The sequence below is a fragment of the Camelina sativa genome, chromosome 17 (genome assembly GCF_030686135.1).
Source record: "Camelina sativa cultivar CO46 ecotype springtype chromosome 17, ASM3068613v1".
NCBI classification, from domain to species: Eukaryota; Viridiplantae; Streptophyta; class Magnoliopsida; order Brassicales; family Brassicaceae; genus Camelina; species Camelina sativa.
Window position 1 is genome coordinate 17343778 of NC_141896.1, and position 20412 is coordinate 17364189.

The following is a 20412-nucleotide window of genomic DNA, read 5'->3' on the forward strand; positions in this document are numbered from 1 at the left end:
TTTGGATTCATTTATTTATTAAAAAAAGATATTAAAAAAATAATATACAATTTTAACTAAAATTGAATCAAAATTTGGATTAGAAAATATGCTATTAATATCATGGAAACTGGAAAGTACATTAATGATTATGCAAGTATTAATTGATACAATTATTTCTCATATAACGTGATTTATTATGCTTAAATGTATGGATTACATTTTTGCCATATATTAAACATTTTTGTAACTAAAACAAAACGAAAATTATGGAAATGTAATTAAGTAGGGATACATGGTCAATAATTATGGAAATGTAACTAAGTAGGACAAAAAAATTATGATGGATAAAGAGAGAAAGACAAGATGGGACAGGATGGGATGGGATGGGATGGAACGGGACGGGAAATGTTTCCTATTACAAAGTAGATATGTTTGGATTTATATGAACAATAATTTAAACTAAAACCAAACTGAAATCCAATATTTATATTTATTATCAATATTGTACAAATAGTTTTATATATTTAAAATAATAAGATTCTAACTCATTTTTTCAAATTTAAAATTTATATGAGAAAATTTAATACTAAATTAATTTATATGAAAGGTTTAAATTAAAAAAAACCACGACATCATGTTATTAATGTTTGTCGAAAATTTGAAAGAAGAAAAAAAATAAAACCATAAATAAATATGAGAATAAGGTGGCTGGATGGCTTCAATTGTAGAGACTTTCATAAGGTGGCGAATAAAGTGACGATTATTATCGCGAATAGTGTCACGAGAAATGGTAGATTTTAGTCATATTTAACATTTGGTGGGCCATCTTGGCTTCATGATCAAGTGCATGATAATGAATAATGTTGTTGGTGTTTATTATTGTTCTTGGTTACTTTCGATTCTCAAACTATTTTTGGTTATATCTGATGACCAAAAAAAATGACAAATAAGTCTCTTATTTTTCCACAATCATCAGTCCATGATTAAAAACTTTTTGATTCATCATCACTTAACAAAAGCCAATATGCAATAAATTACATTTCATGAGAAATCATTATTGTAATCACCTAATAAAGAAAAATCTTTTTTTTTTTAACTCCACGACTAAAGAGCAAATAAATAAGAAAAACCTTTTTTTTGTGTGCCATTAAACAAAAAACATATAAAACTAAAAAATTTGATGTATTATGTAAATGAAATTATGATTAAGTCTGGGGAATTTAAGGTATTACAATGAGAAATAATGGATATGCAATGGAAATGGGTAATTCGTATAATAGAAAAGATTGCACTTAAACAATTTTCTTAAAAAAATTCACTATGTGACATATAAAGAACTAATATGAGATGGATATTTTGAAAATTTGGTTGAAAATATTCAAATGGAGACTTTATATATTTCGTGAAGTAATTCTCCACTTTGGAACGGGTAACTTCAATATTTTAGTATTTTTAAAACAGTTAGATAGTTTGTTAAAATTGTATTTTTTTGGATAGTAAAAGCTAATTCTATAAAAAAATATATATATTTAAGAAGAATATGGGTATCCCATCTAAATTTCTTATCTAATCTCTATTAAAAATATTGTCTACCAAGTAATTATGTGAAAGAGAACGATCATAATTGTGACATCCCGGCTTGCGGAGAGGTTTAAAAAAATTATTTGGTCACCTATGTCACCAAAGTGCAGTTTTCTTTTCGGTCAAAGGTCCTGAGAGAACTCTAGAGTTAAGCATGTTTGAGCTGGAGTAGTTTCAGGATGAGTGACCATCCGGAAAATGATTGTCGGAACTGTGCGAATGGAGACAAAACACATTGAAAGATCATGTGGTGATTTGTAGGGATGGTAAATAAATCTTTAAAACCTTCTGGACGTAACAAATCGACTGTCAGATATGGATGGGCCCAATTGCCGGAAATGGAGGTGGGCCTATGGATCGGGAATGGACATGAGTGGGCCCACTAAGGTGATGATCAGAGCGTTACAATAAAACAAAAAATTATGATAGATATGGGAAGATAGGAGATGGAACGGGACATGATAAAACGGGACAGGGACGTGTTTCCCGTTCCTCTAGGTTATATAGTATATACGTGTAATAATCTAAATTAAAACCAAACTTAAATTAGATATTTAAAATAATACAATTATATGAAATATTTTGTCCGTGCTATAGCACGGGTTACTACCTAGTTTATATTATAATTTTAGAATAAAATACGATCTCGAAGATTACAATTAATTCAAGATTAGGATCTTAAAAACTTTTAAAATTAATCATATAAATTATATTTATTCTAAAATTATAATATAAATAAAATAAATTTCAATCCGTGGTCTAACATTAAGGTTTAATTTTTAATAAACAGAATACGATTTCAAAGATCACGATTACTTTTGTTAAATTAGCGAGATTTGATTTTTTTTTATGATTTGAGAGTATATTTTTATCCTTTTAATAATTATTTTATTGATGTGGTTTATTAATAAAATATGTGGAAAATAAATTGATAATATTGTGATTCTAGATATTTGGAACCATGATCTTCCGAAAATAAAGTTTAGAATATCCATGAACTATCAATTTAGAATAACCCGTTTATGATTTTAGTTTTATTTGTTACAATTAATATATAGATTAATTTATAACTTATGTATAATCTATTTGTAATTATTTATTAAAATTATAAAATCTACCAAAACAATGTTGTGTACTTTCTTTTTATATGTTTTTGGTTTAATGGTACGTGTTTTGTTGTAATACGATACCATCTTTAAATTGCGTTCTGAACTTAATAAAGGATATTGCCTAAGATATGATCTGATCACTACGCCCACTTTTCGGCAACTGTCCGCCTTATAATTCTCTTTGTTTAACCTTACGATATGTTTTAGTGATGCAATTTTTTTCTTCTTATATACAGATCAAAAAAGATATTTTTTATTTTTTATTTTATCAATTGGATCTAGTGTGTGATCTTTTACATATCTGATATCTTATAAGTATTTGGGCTAGAAAAATTTAGGTCTTATATCAATATAGTTTATGATCATGTGAAACTATTAAAATACTACTATTTGTTTTATTTGTTTTGAATAAAAATATTACAAAGTTTAACACACTAAAAAAACAAGGTTTTGTGAAATTTTACTAACGTTTGGGTCCTTTGGGAGGCCACTTCTTATAAAATTATAAATATTTTAGAAATAAAATATTGTGAGCCTTAAGGTTGGATGTAACAAACCGAGTCTGCATTTTTGTTCAAAACTTATTTTTAGTATGAATTGCTAACATAAATCATTACATATATGCCAAAAATATTGAATCGGATATAAAATAAAGTTTTATATTGACAATGTTTATTTTCTTTAGAATGGCAGTGATAAATTGAAAGAAAAAAGTACATACACAGGAAAAAGATATAACTTCAGAATTACTTATTTTTAAAAATAAAACAAAATTTTTAGCTTCAGTTTCAGCATAAAAATCAAAAACTTAAAAAGGGTCAAAATCTAAAACCAAAAAAAAAAAAAAAAAATCATGGCCTGATCAGCAATCCAGTAACTTATTTATTTTTCTTTGACATTGTGTTAAAAACTATAATGGAATAACGATGTACGTGATAGTTAAATACTAAAACACTTTGTAAATCTACATCCAAAATCACCTACGTAAGTAGTTAACAAATTTATCAAAATCCAAACTTTACATATTCCAGTGCAGATAGTTTCTTGTTGTTATCGAAAAACAGTTGAAACCTTTGATCTCAAATTCGAGCCTTGCTGAGAGAGGACTACTTACGCCTTACACATATACTATAACAACGGATCCTGTTTAAGGGATCAAGGTGCAAACGACATCAGTCTAGAAGAAATCGACCTAACGTGTTCCATACGCTATATTCTTTAACAAAAATTAATTTCCAAACTCAAAAGGATTGAAAGATACCTTGACGTAAAAGAAAACTCCTTTCAGGTCGCGTTTTCCTGATTCGCCGGCACAGGATCTAACCTAGAAGAATGCTCTGTAGCCGGAGACAACGCATAAGCAGCAACTGGATAATTAACCATATGTGGCTGCATCGGCCAGACTGGTAAATAGCAGAACATCATTGGCTACTGCGGGGGCAAAGGCTCTTGAACGATAGGCCGTGACTGGTCTCGTACTTCTACTATATCTGTTTCTTTATCTGATACTCCTCCGTTACCATCAGCGGCTGCGGTATTTTCCGGCAGCAACATAGAGGCGGAGGTTGTAGGAGCCGCCTTTTCCTGTCTCATATTCTCCTCGCCCGCTGTTGCATGGACTTTGTCTCCAAGGAAAAACTTCGTCGGACCATTGCTTGGCGGGAAAATCGGGCTGGCAAGAACGGAAGATGAAGAGGTGAAGATCGGCGACTCGAGACCTAGCAACCGGTTGACCGTCACAGACTGTCGCTTGGACTCAGGGTGATTTAACGGGAAGAGGAAGAGACGGATATGCCGGAAGCGATTGGAGTCATACCCGGCGATCATGTTCTGTAGATCATCGTTGTCAGAGACGGTGATGAGAGCGTCGAGGTCGCAGCCAGGGAGCTTGTACTTGAGAGAGAAGTTGCGACTAAAGAGAAGCTTGTCGGAGAGAAGCTTGAAGAAGTCGACAAAGGAGATGCCACGTGGAACGACGACTAACCGCGTCTCTCCGCCGAGGTAGTGGAGGAATTTTTCCGGTGGGAGGGGCATTATACGGCCACCGTAGCTACAGAGCAGACGGAGGTTGGGATTTAACGACGGAGCTTGCGGTTCCATGACGGTGGCAGCGATTTGGAGAGTCAAATCACACAAATTTGATTGGTTTGGAAATTACATATAAAGATTATCTTCTTCTAAAAACGATTTTATTTTTAATAATTAATAAGCTTGATAAACATGAAGCTTCAAAAATATCTCATAAATATATTCTGCAAATAATATTTTCATCTTTATATAATAAGTTTGAACAAGAAAAACAAATCTATGATATAATAATTAAATATAAAATATAATACATGTAAACAATGAAATACAATTTATTAACATCATATATATGCACATATAAATAAATAGAAAATATTTCAAATCTACTAATATTATTTGTAGGCATATATATGTATATATTATTTTATATTTCATTTACATTATACGTATTATACATATTAGTTCAATATATATATATACGAAGGGCTATTGTACATATAATTCAGAACATTTTTTTATAATCATTTATGATTTAAAATGGAGAAGATATCGTTCAACTTGCCTATAAATTCAGCAGTTCAAGATATGTTTCTTTTGGGATAATATTATGGTTCTATAATGTGGCTAAGGCGTACAATTGTTAAACGTGGTTCTCTCTTTAAGTTGTTAGATAGAACAATGGAAGAACTGTTTAACTGTTTCGTGTTAATCGCTAGAATCGGACACTTTGTTCATAGTATGAGAGAGATAAAGTATAATAAAGCACCTGTGGTCTCCCTCTCTCATTTAATTTTTAAAATTATAAGTTCATGTGATGCTGCACGTAGTTAGATTTGATTGATTTTATCAATATTTGTAATAGGATTTGAAAAGAAAAAAAATTCCACACTACACGTTTCATCAATGAGCATTTTTTTTTTTTTTTGGACAAACCATCAATGAGCATCTAAAAACAAAAGCCCATTGTAGTGCCATCAAGGCTAATGTAATGTTAATTATCCCAATTTAGTTTAGGGTTGCAAACAAGTAGTGTGCTATAAATATATATGAAGTCATGAGAACTTTGATGGTAACCCTTTTGAGACAACTCTCCTTCATATTTTATGAGATTATAATCTGAAAATCAATTGATTTTGGTGACAATTTAAGAGTTTTCTTATTCTACTTACAGATATATATATATATATATATATATATATATATATATATATATATATATATATTATAGAATTCAGTTCAACGACAACAACATATTAAAGTAGAAAGTATTGGGATTAAAATTAAGGATAAACTTCATCTCATTAGTCGTCATACAGTTTATTCGACTAAGAGGGATTATCACAAAAGGTCAATTAAGAAACAGCAAAGAGGTAAGCTATACAAGCTTTGTGGACGACATCGAGATGGCATCACTTATTATCCCTCTTTACAAATACATTAACGTATAATATTAGCCATATATATGAAATGCATACGTAGAAGTCTTTAAACGTACTTAATTATTTTTTATAATGGAACACCGATGATCATTAGAGACGGAGGAAAGGGCCAGTGACAAACCTAGCGATATTTCCGACATTCGTTTGGACGACACTGACCAGAGTAACGGTGGAAGTTAAGAGGCCATCCGGTGGGAAAACAGAACACGTGGCCAAAGGAAGACGTACGGTGACAGCGCACAACGAGGGATTAAAGAGACTTGTTTCCAAAATGTTGGCCACAATGGTGAAGGCACCGGCGGGATCGGTCAGTACTTGGCCAAGGTTGGCGTCTCTGCCGTTACAACTTAAGAAGACGGTAGCAGCGGAAACAGGAGGGGCGTTTAGGTCACCGGTAAGGGTACACCGCAAGACACCTTGAATTTCGATGGTCCGAATTTGGAGGCCGTTTATAAGAAGGCCGTTTATAAGAAGGCCGTGGGAAAGGGAAGCGAGTGAAGCCATAAGAACAAGGGAGAGGAGAAACACATTTGCTTTCGCCATTTTTTTTTCTCTCAGTTTCTTCTTTACTTTCCAAGGAGTGATTTTGTTTTTGGTTGTGTGTGGCCTATGTGTGGCAAAGAAGCGAGTGAGAAGGGCTATATTGTTAGGAATTGGTAAAGAAAATATTATTATAATGCAAGTTGTGTCCTCATTAAATTATTACATACGACTTTATTATATATGGTCCACAATTAGCAATTTAGCATGCATGGCTAATTCCGTTTCTTGAATTTTGACCTTTCAACTAGTGCTGGGCACGGAATGGGTACCCTTGAATTTTCTCCGACCTTTTACTCGTCCCGATCCTAACGGGTAACAGAAAAAATTTACTCATACTCGACCCTTAAATAACGGGTACCCGGAGAAACGGGTACGCGGTAAAAAATAGTTGACCCTTTACTCGTCCCGACCCTTTATTATTACCCAGAAAACGAGTACCCGATAGAAAAAAGTTAATAATCGCAATAATAATTTTATCTTTTGAAATCCAAAAATGAAAAATTCATAAATTTATGCAATATATAGTTCCAAAATTATAAAATTACGAATTTTGAAAATAAAAATAATATATTAATTCAGTTAGGCTAAGTTGAACTTAGGTTTTAACTCTAACTCTATAAATTAATAATAAATAATAATAATAATAATACAAAATATTAACGGGTATTTACGGGTCGGGTAGCAAAACGGGTAAAGGGCCGAGTAATGGGACGTGTATTGAAAACTAAACTAATACTCTATACTCGTCCCTTACTCACGGGTAATATAAATATAATACCCTTTACTCGACCCTAAAGCTGCGGATACCCTTTTTTGGAACGGGTACGAGCCGAGTAACGGGTCGAGTACGAGTAACGGGTATTAGTGCCCAGACCTACTTTCAACTTGCTCCGTTTTAGAAAACTTTTAATCACCATGACCACTACAACTGCCACCCATAATCACCATCCGTGCCGTACCTATGCATGCTATTTTAGGGTTTAGGGTAAATAATTCAATTAATTAATTTTAAAAACAATGAATTCTAAAATCTATTTAATAATAACAATCTGAATAACTGTCAACAACAGTTGCGATTTTTTGTTGTATATTTTCATAAAATATTTTATTTTTATTTTTTAACAGAAAATTACAACGGTTGCGTCTCTCTAAAAAGTTGCATCTGTTTAATGTGAGTTGTGTCTCTTACAAACAGTTGTGTCTACTCAAATGTTCACATATTAAAAAAATTATATATAACTGATTTCTCATCATTGTATTCTAAATTTTCTTTTTATTTCTATTAGTTAAAAGAGAATTTGTTAGAAATGAAGTCTGATCACTCTAAGAAATTTATTGCAGTTTGATATATTTTATGAATCATTGTAATATTTAGTTATATTCAATCTCCAAGTATACATAATACATGTTCATAAATTATTAATTTTAATCTATTGAAGTATATATTTAGCCATTTAATTGAACCATTACAACATTGGTATATTTAATTTTAAGATCACACCACTTAGATAAACTCTTCATAAATTATTATTTATTAAGTTTTAAATAACTAAAATATATTTAAAAGAATTGTTGCAACCTTTTAATTATACCACAACAAATCATTGTTCGCTGAGACAAATTTCTCGTTTTGTTGTAACATCCGCGAACCAGAATTTGGGATTTTGGAAGGAGTGTCGATCGACACCCTAGTGGCATCGATCGACACCACTAATTTCTGGGTTCGACCGGTTTGATTTAATTGCCGAATTGGTTCGGTTTGGTTCAATTAAAATCCCTAAAAATCGTGTGTAAAAGGGGAAAAACGACCCTAGGTCGTATTATTTGTTTGTACTCGCCGCTGTTGAGAGAAAAAGAAAGGAGAGAGAGTTCTTAAGCTTTTGGGAGAAGTTTGGGAGATTACTTGCTGTTCTTGAGAGTTTTGGAGCTGGGAAAGAGTTAGAAGCTTGCTAGGAGTGAGGATTTCGTTCCTACTGTTCAGAATCTTCCTGGAAAGAGGTGAGTGCTTGACCATGGTTGATCTAAGCATGAGATCTCCCTTGTTTTGTGTGATTCCTTGTTATTTGTGGTGTTTGCTTGCTTGGGTACATTGTATTTGTGATTTCTAGTGAATTCCGAGATGATTAGACGTGTTTGGAGTCGATTCTGTGTTGATTGGGATCGGAGTTCGTCGCTGAGTTTCGCGCAGATCGTGACTGCAGAAGAGGCATCGATCGATACCACTTTTGTGGAGCATCGATCGGTACCGTCTTGAGTAGCATCGATCGGCACCATTCCGGCATCGGTCGACACCAGTTCCTGTAGCATCGGTCGACACCGATTGAGCATCGGTCGACACTAGTACCTGCCGAGTCTTATTTTCCTGGTTTGATATGTTGATTGTGTTATTGTTGTTTGTTGACTTGGGAGTCTCATATGCTTGTGTGTATAACCCAGTAGATGGGAGGACGGCCTCACTAAGTATTTATGATAATACTTACGCATCTCAATTGTTGTTTGTGATGTGCAGGTAAAGGCAAAGTGTGATCGTGGAATCAAGGCGATGATGAAGGGGTGTTCTAGAGACTTGATTGATTGTGGTCTAGCTGTTGTTAGGTTGCTAGATTAAGTCAAAGGAACATTGTAGGATGTTAGTTGTTGGTTATCTCTTTATTTGATTGATGTTATTGGTTATTGGATTTGAATGTTGGAATTCTTTTGGTTTAATGGAATTTGTTTTATTTGATTATCCGCGGTTATTGATTGATGTTAGGATGTTAGTGGGTATGGGACCACTAGTAAATTAAGGTATTAAAAAAAAAAAAAAAAAACGGGAAGGGTTGTTTCAATTTGGTATCAGAGCCCTTACGGTTCTAGGTCTAGGGTTCATTGTGCTTTTGCTGTTGATGTTTAGGATTACATGCTATAATTGATTGTGTGGTTGGCAATTGTGTGTGGCATGAAGTCCTAGAACATCCTCTTCGAGCCTGATTGTGATTCCATGGTGAGTTGTGTTTCTTGTGTATTAGAATTATTGTTTGCTTAGCCTTCTGTTCTTGGATGATACAGATGGTTAGGGGTGAGGATGCTGTTGGTCGCGGTCGTGGTCGTGGGCGTGGTCGTGGTCGTGGTCGGGGACGAGGTCAGGTTCCTGAGGCCAGTGTGAGTGTGACCCAGAGCATGGCCAGTGAGGAGGTGGCGGAGTCACAGGTTCATCCTAGTGTGTCTGGAGACCAGGCTGGTTTGGGTGACGGCAGGGCGGATGGGCCCGGTGTCGGTCACGGTGTTGCCCCGGGTGTGGGGGTTGCAGCGGGAGGTGCTCCAGGCAGGGAGGATGTCTTGATGGACTTGCTAGCTCAGGTAGCTCAGGCTTTGCAGCGACTTCCAGCAGTTGTGCCGCCAGTGGTTGGTGGGCAGGATCCGGTAGTGCCGCCCGTGGGTGGTGGACAGGTTCCAGTGGTGCAGCCTGCAGTGGGTTTGCAGGCAGGTGTGCAGCCGGGGGCCGAGGTAGTGGATGCTCAGTACGTTCGGATGATGGAGCAGCTGCGGCATGTGGGAGCAGGGTATTTCTCAGGAAGTACCGATCCGAGTGTAGCGGATGAGTGGAGAGAGCGGATGGAGGATATTTTCCTTTCGCTTAGGTGTCCCGACCGGTACAGGGTGGATCTGGCAGTGTTTTACTTGTCAGGAGATGCTCGTGTGTGGTGGAGGTCGGTGACAGCACGGAGGGTGCAGAGGGGTATGTCTTGGGGAGATTTTGTGGGGGAGTTTAACTCCAAGTATTTTCCTCAGGAGGCACTTGATCGTATGGAGGCACGGTTCTTGGGTCTGACTCAGGGGAACCGTACAGTGCGGGAGCTGGATGCAGAGTTCAGTCGGCTTGTAGGGTATGCAGGCAGGGCATGGGAGCCAGAGGCGGCTCCGGTGCGGAGGTTTTTGTTGGCTCTGCGGGATGATTTGAGGACTCGGTGTAGAGTGAGGAGTTATGCTACGAGAGCGGAGTTGGTTGAGGTTGCAGCTGGGATAGAGGATGATTTGAGGTCACAGGTGGTTGTGGTCGGTTCTTCAGTGCAGCCACAACAGTCTCAGCAGTCTCAGCCGTCTTCTGTTCCTAGCAAGGGCGGCAAGCCTGCGCAAGGGCAGAAGCGGAAGTTTGATGCTATGCAGAGGTCGAGGCACGGGGGTGCGAGATGCTTTGGGTGTGGTAGTAGGGACCACAAGGTGACTAGCTGTCCACAGAGAGGTGAGCAGCGGGCAGTGACAGAGCAGCGGGCGGTGACGGAGCCGCGGACCGATACTCGAGTGTGTTACTACTGCAGAGAGACGGGGCATATCAAGCCTCGTTGTCCCAAGTTACAGCAGAGGGCAGTAGCAGTGTTGTAGGCTGGAACTCAGCCAGGGGTGCAGCAGGGTGTGCAGCACGGTGTGCAGCCGGTGGGTTGGATTGAGCCAACGACTCAGGTGTACTCGACCCAGGAGCCCGGTGGCACTAGTGCAGGAGCGATCACAGGTATAACTTCTGAGATTCGAACTTAGTCAATTCAATAGTTCAGATTATATTTGTTTTTGCTTGTGGTCAAGTGTTAGGTTCTCAACACATGAGATTTGTGTAGGGACCTTGTTGGTGGGCGGGTTTAAGTCCCATGTTATGTTTGATTCTGGAGCTTCTCATAGCTTCATTACTCCGGAGTGTGCCGTGAGTGCGGGGATCAGAGGGGATTCTGGAGAGCGTTCAGGAGTCGTCAGAGTTGCTGGAGGCAAGTTTCTGAGGGTTATTGGACGAGCTGGAGGAGTTGATATTCAGATCGCAGGAGAGTCGTGGCCAGCGGATTTACTTATCAGTCCAGTGGAGTTGTATGACGTCATTCTTGGTATGGATTGGTTGCATCGGTATAAGGTGCATTTGGATTGCTATCGGGGTAGAGTGGAGTTTGAGCGTCCATGAGGGAAGTTGGTTTTTCAGGGTATTAGACCGACTTCGGGGAGTCTCGTGATCTCAGCCGTTCAGGCAGGGAAGATGATCGAGAAGGGCCGTGAGGCTTATCTGGTTACTATATCTATGCCAGAGTCAGTGGGGAAGTCTACGGTTAGCGGTATTCCGGTTGTGGAGGACTTTGAGGATGTGTTCCAGTCATTGCAGGGATTACCACCATCTCGGTCGGATCCTTTTACCATTGAGCTGGAACCGGGGACGATGCCGTTATCCAAGGCTCCCTACAGGATGGCTCCAGCAGAGATGGCAGAGCTGAAGAAGCAGCTGGAGGATTTGTTGGGCAAGGGTTTTATCCGTCCTAGTTGTTCACCGTGGGGAGCTCCGGTGTTGTTTGTTAAGAAGAAGGATGGGAGTTTTCGGTTGTGTATTGACTACCGGGGTTTGAACCGAGTTACTGTGAAGAACAAGTACCCTCTCCCGAGGATTGATGAGTTGTTGGATCAGTTGAGGGGTGCTACTTGGTTCTCCAAGATCGACTTGGCTTCAGGTTATCATCAGATCCCTATTCATGAGACAGATGTGAGGAAGACAGCCTTCAGTACGAGATATGGGCACTATGAGTTTGTGGTGATGCCGTTTGGGTTGACAAACGCGCCAGCTGCGTTTATGAGATTGATGAACAGCGTGTTCCAGGAGTTCCTGGACGTGTCAGTCATCATTTTCATCGACGACATCCTGGTATATTCTAAGAGTCCTGAGGAGCATGCAGTACATCTGAGAGCAGTGTTGGAGAAGCTGCGGGAGCAGAAGTTGTTTGCTAAGCTGAGTAAGTGCAGTTTCTGGCAGCGTGAGATGGGGTTCTTGGGTCATAGTGTTTCAGCTGAGGGAGTTTCAGTGGATCCAGAGAAGATTCAGTCCATCAGGGAGTGGCCGAGGCCGCAGAGTGCCACTGAGATTCGGAGTTTCCTGGGGTTAGCAGGTTACTACAGGAGGTTTGTTCGGGGTTTTGCGAGTATGGCTCAGCCGATGACTAAGCTTACAGGGAAGGATGTCCCGTTTGTGTGGTCACCAGAGTGTGAGGCAAGTTTTGCAAGTCTCAAGCAGATGTTGACTACCACACCGGTGTTAGCATTGCCTGAGCAGGACGAGCCTTATGTTGTGTATACAGATGCTTCTAGAGTGGGGTTGGGTTGTGTACTTATGCAGCAGGGGAAGGTTATAGCTTATGCTTCGCGGCAGTTGCGGAAGCATGAAGCTAATTACCCTACTCATGATTTAGAGATGGCAGCAGTGATCTTTGCTCTTAAGATTTGGAGATCCTATCTGTATGGTGGGAAGGTACAGGTATTTACAGATCACAAGAGTCTGAAGTATATCTTTACTCAGCCTGAGCTGAATTTGAGGCAGAGGCGTTGGATGGAGTTAGTAGCAGATTATGATTTGGACATAGCTTACCATCCTGGTAAAGCTAATCTGGTTGCAGATGCCTTGAGTCGGAAGCGGGTGGCTTCGGCTCAGGAGCAGGATATGGAGGTGTTGGTAGGTGAGATTAGTGCATTGAGTTTGTGTGCTATCTCACAAGAACCTTTGGGTTTGGAGGCGGTTGACAGAGCAGATTTGTTGAGCAGAGTGAGGTTAGCTCAGGAGAGTGATGAGGGGCTGGTGAATGCCTCTAAGGCTGCGGGTGCAGAGTATCAGGTTTCTGCTAATGGTACTATCCTTGTGCATGGTCGGATCTGTGTGCCTAAGGGTGAGGATTTGAGGCAGGAGATACTGAGAGAGGCTCATTCGAGCAAGTTCTCTATTCATCCAGGGGCGACCAAGATGTACCGTGATCTCAAGCGGTATTATCACTGGGTCGGGATGAAGAAGGACGTAGCAGACTGGGTGGCGAAGTGTGATACTTGCCAGCTGGTGAAGGCGGAGCATCAGGTTCCTGGTGGTTTGTTACAGAGTTTACCCATTCCAGAGTGGAAGTGGGATTTGATCACGATGGACTTCGTGGTAGGTTTACCTGTGTCGAGGACGTTTGATGCTATTTGGGTCATTGTGGACCGTTTGACTAAGTCTGCACATTTTCTGGCCATCAAGAAAACTGATGGAGCAGCGGTTTTGGCCAAGAAGTATGTGAGGGAGATAGTCAGATTGCATGGTGTACCTGCTAGTATTGTGTCTGATAGAGATTCCAAGTTCACTTCGGTGTTCTGGAGGGCGTTTCAGGCAGAGATGGGCACGAAAGTGCATATGAGTACAGCCTACCATCCTCAGACGGACGGTCAGTCAGAGAGGACGATCCAGATTTTGGAGGATTTATTGAGGATGTGTGTGCTGGATTGGGGTGGTCATTGGGCAGATCACTTGAGTTTGGTGGAGTTTGCTTATAACAACAGCTACCAGGCTAGTATTGGGATGGCTCCTTATGAGGCCTTGTATGGGAGGCCGTGTCGTACACCATTATGTTGGACTCAGGTGGGGGAGAGGAGCATATTTGGTGCAGATTTTGTTCAGGAGACCTCGGAGAAGATTCGGGTTCTGAGGCTGAACATGAAGGAGGCTCAGGATCGGCAGAAGAGCTATGCTGATAAGAGGAGAAAGGATCTTGAGTTTCAGGTTGGTGATAGAGTGTACCTCAAGATGGCCATGTTGCGGGGTCCGAACAGGTCTTTGACAGAGTCTAAGTTGAGTCCGAGGTACATGGGTCCGTTCAGAGTGGTTGAGCGGGTGGGACCAGTGGCATATAGGCTGGAGTTGCCTGAGGTTATGCGTGCGTTCCACAAGGTATTTCATGTGTCGATGCTGAGGAAGTGTCTTCACGAGGGTGATCAGTTGTTGGCTAAGATTCCTGAGGATCTTCAGCCTAACATGACTTTAGAGGCGAGACCAGTGAGGGTGCTCGAGAGGAGAGTCAAGGAACTTCGGAAGAAGAAGATTCCTTTGATGAGAGTCCTGTGGGACTGTGACGGAGTAGAGGAGCAGACTTGGGAGCCCGAGGCGAGGATGAAGGCAAGGTTTAAGAAGTGGTTTGAGAAGCAGACCGCTTGAGCTTGTCTAGCCGGGTCCGAGCTGTAGTCCGTGGCTGGAGCGGGTACGGAGTATTCCAGCCCATCTCTCTTGATTTTTGGTCGCTTAGGGGTGGTTGGTTGTGCGACTAAGTATCAAGATGAGGTGGTGCTCGGGATGCGGGTTGTTGGCTCCGGTTGTTGTATTTTTGGTTTTTCTGATGTAATTTCGTTGAGATTGTAACGATTATGACATTTTGAGATTAATAAGATGAGTATTTTTCTTTATGTTTGACTGTTGTTGTCATGGGAAAAAGAGAAATAGCTCGGGTTTCTATTTTTGGAAAGTTTCCATAAATAGAAAGTTTCCACAAAAGGAAGGTTTCCATAAATAGGAAGTTTCTAAAATGGGAATGTTTTGTGGAAATGTGAGGTAGATCTAGCCGGGAGATACTCGTTAGCATCAGTATTTGTTTTGCTCTAGGCCGTGTGGGCCCAACTCACGTGATACCGATAGCTCGATGGACTTTGTTGCCAGAGAGTGGGAGTGGTATGTTGCTTCGGATGACGATCCGAGAGCGCGCTTGAGGGTGACGACCCAAGAGCGGGATATGTGAGGCTCCCTGGATACCGTAGCTGTGAGCCGAGGCTCGGCAGTGAGCCGGTATGTCTCGAGGGTTGCGACCCGAGAGCAGGGGGAGTGTGTGTGTGTGACTTCCTGGATGCCGTAGCTTAGGGCGGTTGGCCTGATAGCGAGCCGGCATGATTCGTTGGTTGCGACCACGGACGGGGGAAGCACTGAGTTGTGAGCAGATAGTGTTATGATGCGAGTATATTGGCTAGAGGGAGACCTCGAGGGTCAGTCGGAAGTGTGCGGGCTGTTGCGACAGTGGCACGGGAAACCTTGACTGATGGTGTTTAGTCCGGTCTAGGGACGTGCGGGCCGTGATGACGGTGGCACGGAAGTCCTTGGCAGATGGACGGTATTGCGGGATTCGGGGACGAATCCGTATTGGTGGGGGAGAATTGTAACATCCGCGAACCAGAATTTGGGATTTTGGAAGGAGTGTCGATCGACACCCTAGTGGCATCGATCGACACCACTAATTTCTGGGTTCGACCGGTTTGATTTAATTGCCGAATTGGTTCGGTTTGGTTCAATTAAAATCCCTAAAAATCGTGTGTAAAAGGGGAAAAACGACCCTAGGTCGTATTATTTGTTTGTACTCGCCGCTGTTGAGAGAAAAAGAAAGGAGAGAGAGTTCTTAAGCTTTTGGGAGAAGTTTGGGAGATTACTTGCTGTTCTTGAGAGTTTTGGAGCTGGGAAAGAGTTAGAAGCTTGCTAGGAGTGAGGATTTCGTTCCTACTGTTCAGAATCTTCCTGGAAAGAGGTGAGTGCTTGACCATGGTTGATCTAAGCATGAGATCTCCCTTGTTTTGTGTGATTCCTTGTTATTTGTGGTGTTTGCTTGCTTGGGTACATTGTATTTGTGATTTCTAGTGAATTCCGAGATGATTAGACGTGTTTGGAGTCGATTCTGTGTTGATTGGGATCGGAGTTCGTCGCTGAGTTTCGCGCAGATCGTGACTGCAGAAGAGGCATCGATCGATACCACTTTTGTGGAGCATCGATCGGTACCGTCTCGAGTAGCATCGATCGGCACCATTCCGGCATCGGTCGACACCAGTTCCTGTAGCATCGGTCGACACCGATTGAGCATCGGTCGACACTAGTACCTGCCGAGTCTTATTTTCCTGGTTTGATATGTTGATTGTGTTATTGTTGTTTGTTGACTTGGGAGTCTCATATGCTTGTGTGTATAACCTAGTAGATAGGAGGATGGCCTCACTAAGTATTTATGATAATACTTACGCATCTCAATTGTTGTTTGTGATGTGCAGGTAAAGGCAAAGTGTGATCGTGGAATCAAGGCGATGATGAAGGGGTGTTCTAGAGACTTGATTGATTGTGGTCTAGCTGTTGTTAGGTTGCTAGATTAAGTCAAAGGAACATTGTAGGATGTTAGTTGTTGGTTATCTCTTTATTTGATTGATGTTATTGGTTATTGGATTTGAATGTTGGAATTCTTTTGGTTTAATGGAATTTGTTTTATTTGATTATCCGCGGTTATTGATTGATGTTAGGATGTTAGTGGGTATGAGACCACTAGTAAATTAAGGTATTAAAAAAAAAAAAAAAAACGGGAAGGGTTGTTTCAGTGTTGCATCTAAATAATTTAAATATTAATATCTAATATTCAACGTTATTCTATAATCTAACTAAAATTTTAGAAATGATTATATCAATATAGAAATTTAATAAAACTTAATATAGAATTTATAGTTGCGTCTATTTATCGTAACTATCGTTAAAAACTATTTTAATATATATTTTTTGTTTAAGTTGTGCATTTTAATTTTAATTTTTTCTTTGATACATTTTGACTCGTTATTAAATATATTTTTAATTATAATGATTTAATAGAAAATTACATTTACGCATTACAACCATTAATTCAATATTGTCAGTTAGGATCACTTTGTCACAATGATTTTTTTAATTGTAGCTCTTTACCATAATTCTTCATAAGATATCTTATATATTTATAATAAGTTGCGTCTATTCTAAATATTTTTTTTATTATAAGTTTTCATTTTGATGGTTATGTTTTTAATAACAGTTTATGTTTAATGTTTATGTATTCAAACTATTATGTTACATTCAAATGATCATAATGTATAATTTTAAATTTTAAATTTTATTTACTTTTTCCTAAAATATTTTTTCCGCGACATCGCGGATGTCTGAGTCCTAGTATAAACAGAGGCAAAGAAAAAAAAACGAAAAAAAATTAGCTATAAGAATAAACTGAATAATTATGTATTAGATAATTTTTATTGCTAAAAAACTTTGAATGTGCATTTCCATCTTCATTTGTAATTTTTAAACGATACTATAATATATACAAATATACAAGTTAACATAAATTTATATACAAATCACAAATGTAATACGTAACGCAAAGAAACACGGAACGGAAGCACAAACGCGTATACAAAGTGAAAACAAAAATATTGCAAATGATAGACGGGAAGACTACAATTTCCCCATGGAAGATAGCTACTAGATTACAGTTACTACTGCGAACCATATGTGGCGTCGAACACCATGGTAATGTACCGTCCGGATTTGTCACTGCTTCAGCGAAGTTGGTGCTTGACTGGCACATCATAAGTAAATATATGGGGGCTCTGAATACTGGATGGGCGTTAGGGTCTCCTCTAAGGTTACATCCCCAAGACTCCGTAAATCTCACCTTGGCCTATGCGGAGGCTACCGAGTGAGAGACCGTAGGATATATGGAGTTGATATATAACCATTTGCTTTCGCCATTTTTCCCTCTGTTGCTTTGTTATGTAGAAAGATTTTGGTAGAGTTGGGCAAAGGTGCATACCGAAAAGAATGAGTATGAAGGGCATTTATAGCATTCGATTTAACAACATATCAAAGGAGAGAGGTACTGGAATTACAAATTAAGGGGGAACGTCTCATTAGTCATCATATAGTTTATTCGACTAAGAAGGACTATTACAAAAGATAAATTAAGAAACAACAAAGAGGAAAGCTATATAAGCTTTGTGGACGACATCGAGATGATCACTTATTATCCCTCTTTACTAACGTAAAATATAGGAAATGCATACAAGTCCATGAACGTACTTACTTTTTTATAATTGAACACCGATGATCATCAGAGACGGAGGAAAGGGCCAGTGACAAACCTAGCGATATTTCCGACATTCGTTTGGAGGACACTGACCAGAGTAACGGTGGAAGTTAAGAGACCATCCGGTGGGAAAACGGAACACGTGGCCACAGGAAGACGTACGGTAGCAAAGCATGTCGAGGGGTTAAAGAGACTTGTTTCCAAAATGTTGACCACAATGGTGAAGGCACCAGCGGGATTAGTAAGTACTTGGCCTATGTTGGTGTCTCTGCCGTTACAACTTAAGAAGACGGTCGCAGCGGAAACGGGAGGGGCGTTTGGGTCACCGGTAAGGGTGCAACGCAAGACACCTCGAACTTCGATGGTCCGAATTTGTAGGCCGTTTATGAGAAGGCCCTGAGTAAGGAAAGCGAGTGAAGCCATAAGTACAATGGAGAGGAGAAACACATTTGCTTTCGCCATTTTTTATTTCTCAATTTCGATATTACTTTCAACAATGAGTGCCTTTGTTTTGGTTGTGAACTTGTGATGTGGCAAGGAAGCAAATGGGGAGGGCTATTTAAATTGTTAGGAAACTGGTAAAATATAATATCATTATGCAATTTGTGTCGTCATTAAATCAATTAGTTACGATTTTGGTATGGTCCGCACCGCAATTCTGCATGCGTAATTCCATTCCTTGAATTGAAGAACTTTGCTTTTCAAGTTGCTCCGCTTTAGTAATTTCTTTTTTGTTTTTTTTTTGTCAACCAAACACTAATTAGAAAGAGACTCCAAGATTGGTAGCCCAAAATAGAGAAAAAAGTTTATAAAAAAGGATACAAAGAGTAAAGATCTAGACGACCAGACAAGACAATCCACCTTCAAATTCCCTGAACGTGAAATTTTGGACAGGGAGAAATGAGGGAAGACAAACTGGAGAAGGAAAAGATCGTCCAGGAAATTAGAAAAAGCTGGTCAGTCATCATGAGCGTGAACCATCGCGACTAAATTTGTATAGTCTGTCTCAAAATTCTAACAGAAAACACGTTTGCAAGGATGCACTCCATGGCTTTAGTAAATTCACACGTATGTAATTTGAATATAATCAAAATTTTAACCATGACACAAAAAAATATATATCAAACTCTTCAAATTATAACACTACATTTAATTATTTGTTTTTCTTTTAAGACGGAAAATTGAATTACGGAAAAGTAAACTTCCAAAAGGAATGAATTATATGCATATGATCTTATTTACCTAAGACATTCGTATTTACTGGTAAAGTGTTTTTACTAAAGGGATAACTCAACTTGTAAGTTAAGTATTTTTATTGCTTAAGTGTTTTTACTAAAATATTTACATTCATATTTCTATACATGTATGTTGCAACAACTTTAAAATACATGTAACAGATTACATGTCACACATATAGTGTTGGCAATCAACGTGGGTAAGTTAGCCATTGTGATTTCCCATATAGGAATATATATTCTTATATATTCATTATTATTCAACAATTTGAGGACAGAAGATGACAAAGATAAGAATGGACCGCAAGGCCATGGACCTGTAATATTTAATATATCCGTAAAGTGTGGGAAGCCGTTATCAATTATCACAATCATCATCATGATCATGATCGTCATTAGCACCATACCATGCCTTAACATCACAAACCAGCATCCTCATCATCATATGTGACTACCAATTATCATATGGACCATCATCATCAGCTTGCTATCAATACCTCACCACCATAACTATCATCACTAATATTCACATATCATCTAAGTTGGCTTTTTAGAAGCATTTGCGACATCAAACATGAAAACTTCACTACTTCAGTAGTACGAATAAGTGCATTTTACAAAACGTAAATGAACAAAGGATCAAAATTTTCAAAATACATTCGATCTAATTTATTTACTAGTCTAATATCTAAAGTTCTTTGTTAAACATTTATTTATCTAAATGAAATTATTATAAAAGGATAAAATCCACACACAAAAAAAAAATCTAAAAATTCAAAGGATTCCGATTGATATTTATAACCGAAAATAAAGAAGATTTATATACACTCGTATGTATCATATATCACAAACACAT

At 38.9% G+C, this 20412-nt stretch overlaps 2 protein-coding genes and 1 long non-coding RNA gene across 3 annotated transcripts; all 3 read right to left on the reverse strand.

The window, feature by feature from the left end:
* Positions 1–3635: 3635 nt before the first annotated feature.
* Positions 3636–4887, reverse strand: LOC104756974 (RAF-like serine/threonine-protein kinase 20). The gene is made up of 2 exons (XM_087497352.1): positions 3934–4887; positions 3636–3815 (listed from the first exon to the last, which is right to left on the reverse strand). Exon 1 carries the CDS (start codon positions 4770–4772, stop codon positions 4101–4103), a length of 672 nt encoding a protein of 223 aa, XP_087353478.1. The 5' UTR covers positions 4773–4887; the 3' UTR covers positions 3636–3815; positions 3934–4100.
* Positions 4888–6229: 1342 nt separating this feature from the next.
* LOC147923923 (uncharacterized) lies at positions 6230–6682 on the reverse strand. The gene has a single exon (XM_087496574.1). The coding sequence runs from the start codon at positions 6680–6682 to the stop codon at positions 6230–6232; it is 453 nt and encodes a 150-aa protein (XP_087352700.1).
* Positions 6683–18057: 11375 nt separating this feature from the next.
* LOC147923924 (uncharacterized) lies at positions 18058–18853 on the reverse strand. The gene is made up of 2 exons (XR_015586326.1): positions 18319–18853; positions 18058–18114 (listed from the first exon to the last, which is right to left on the reverse strand). It is a non-coding gene; the product is annotated as an uncharacterized LOC147923924 (long non-coding RNA).
* Positions 18854–20412: the final 1559 nt, after the last annotated feature.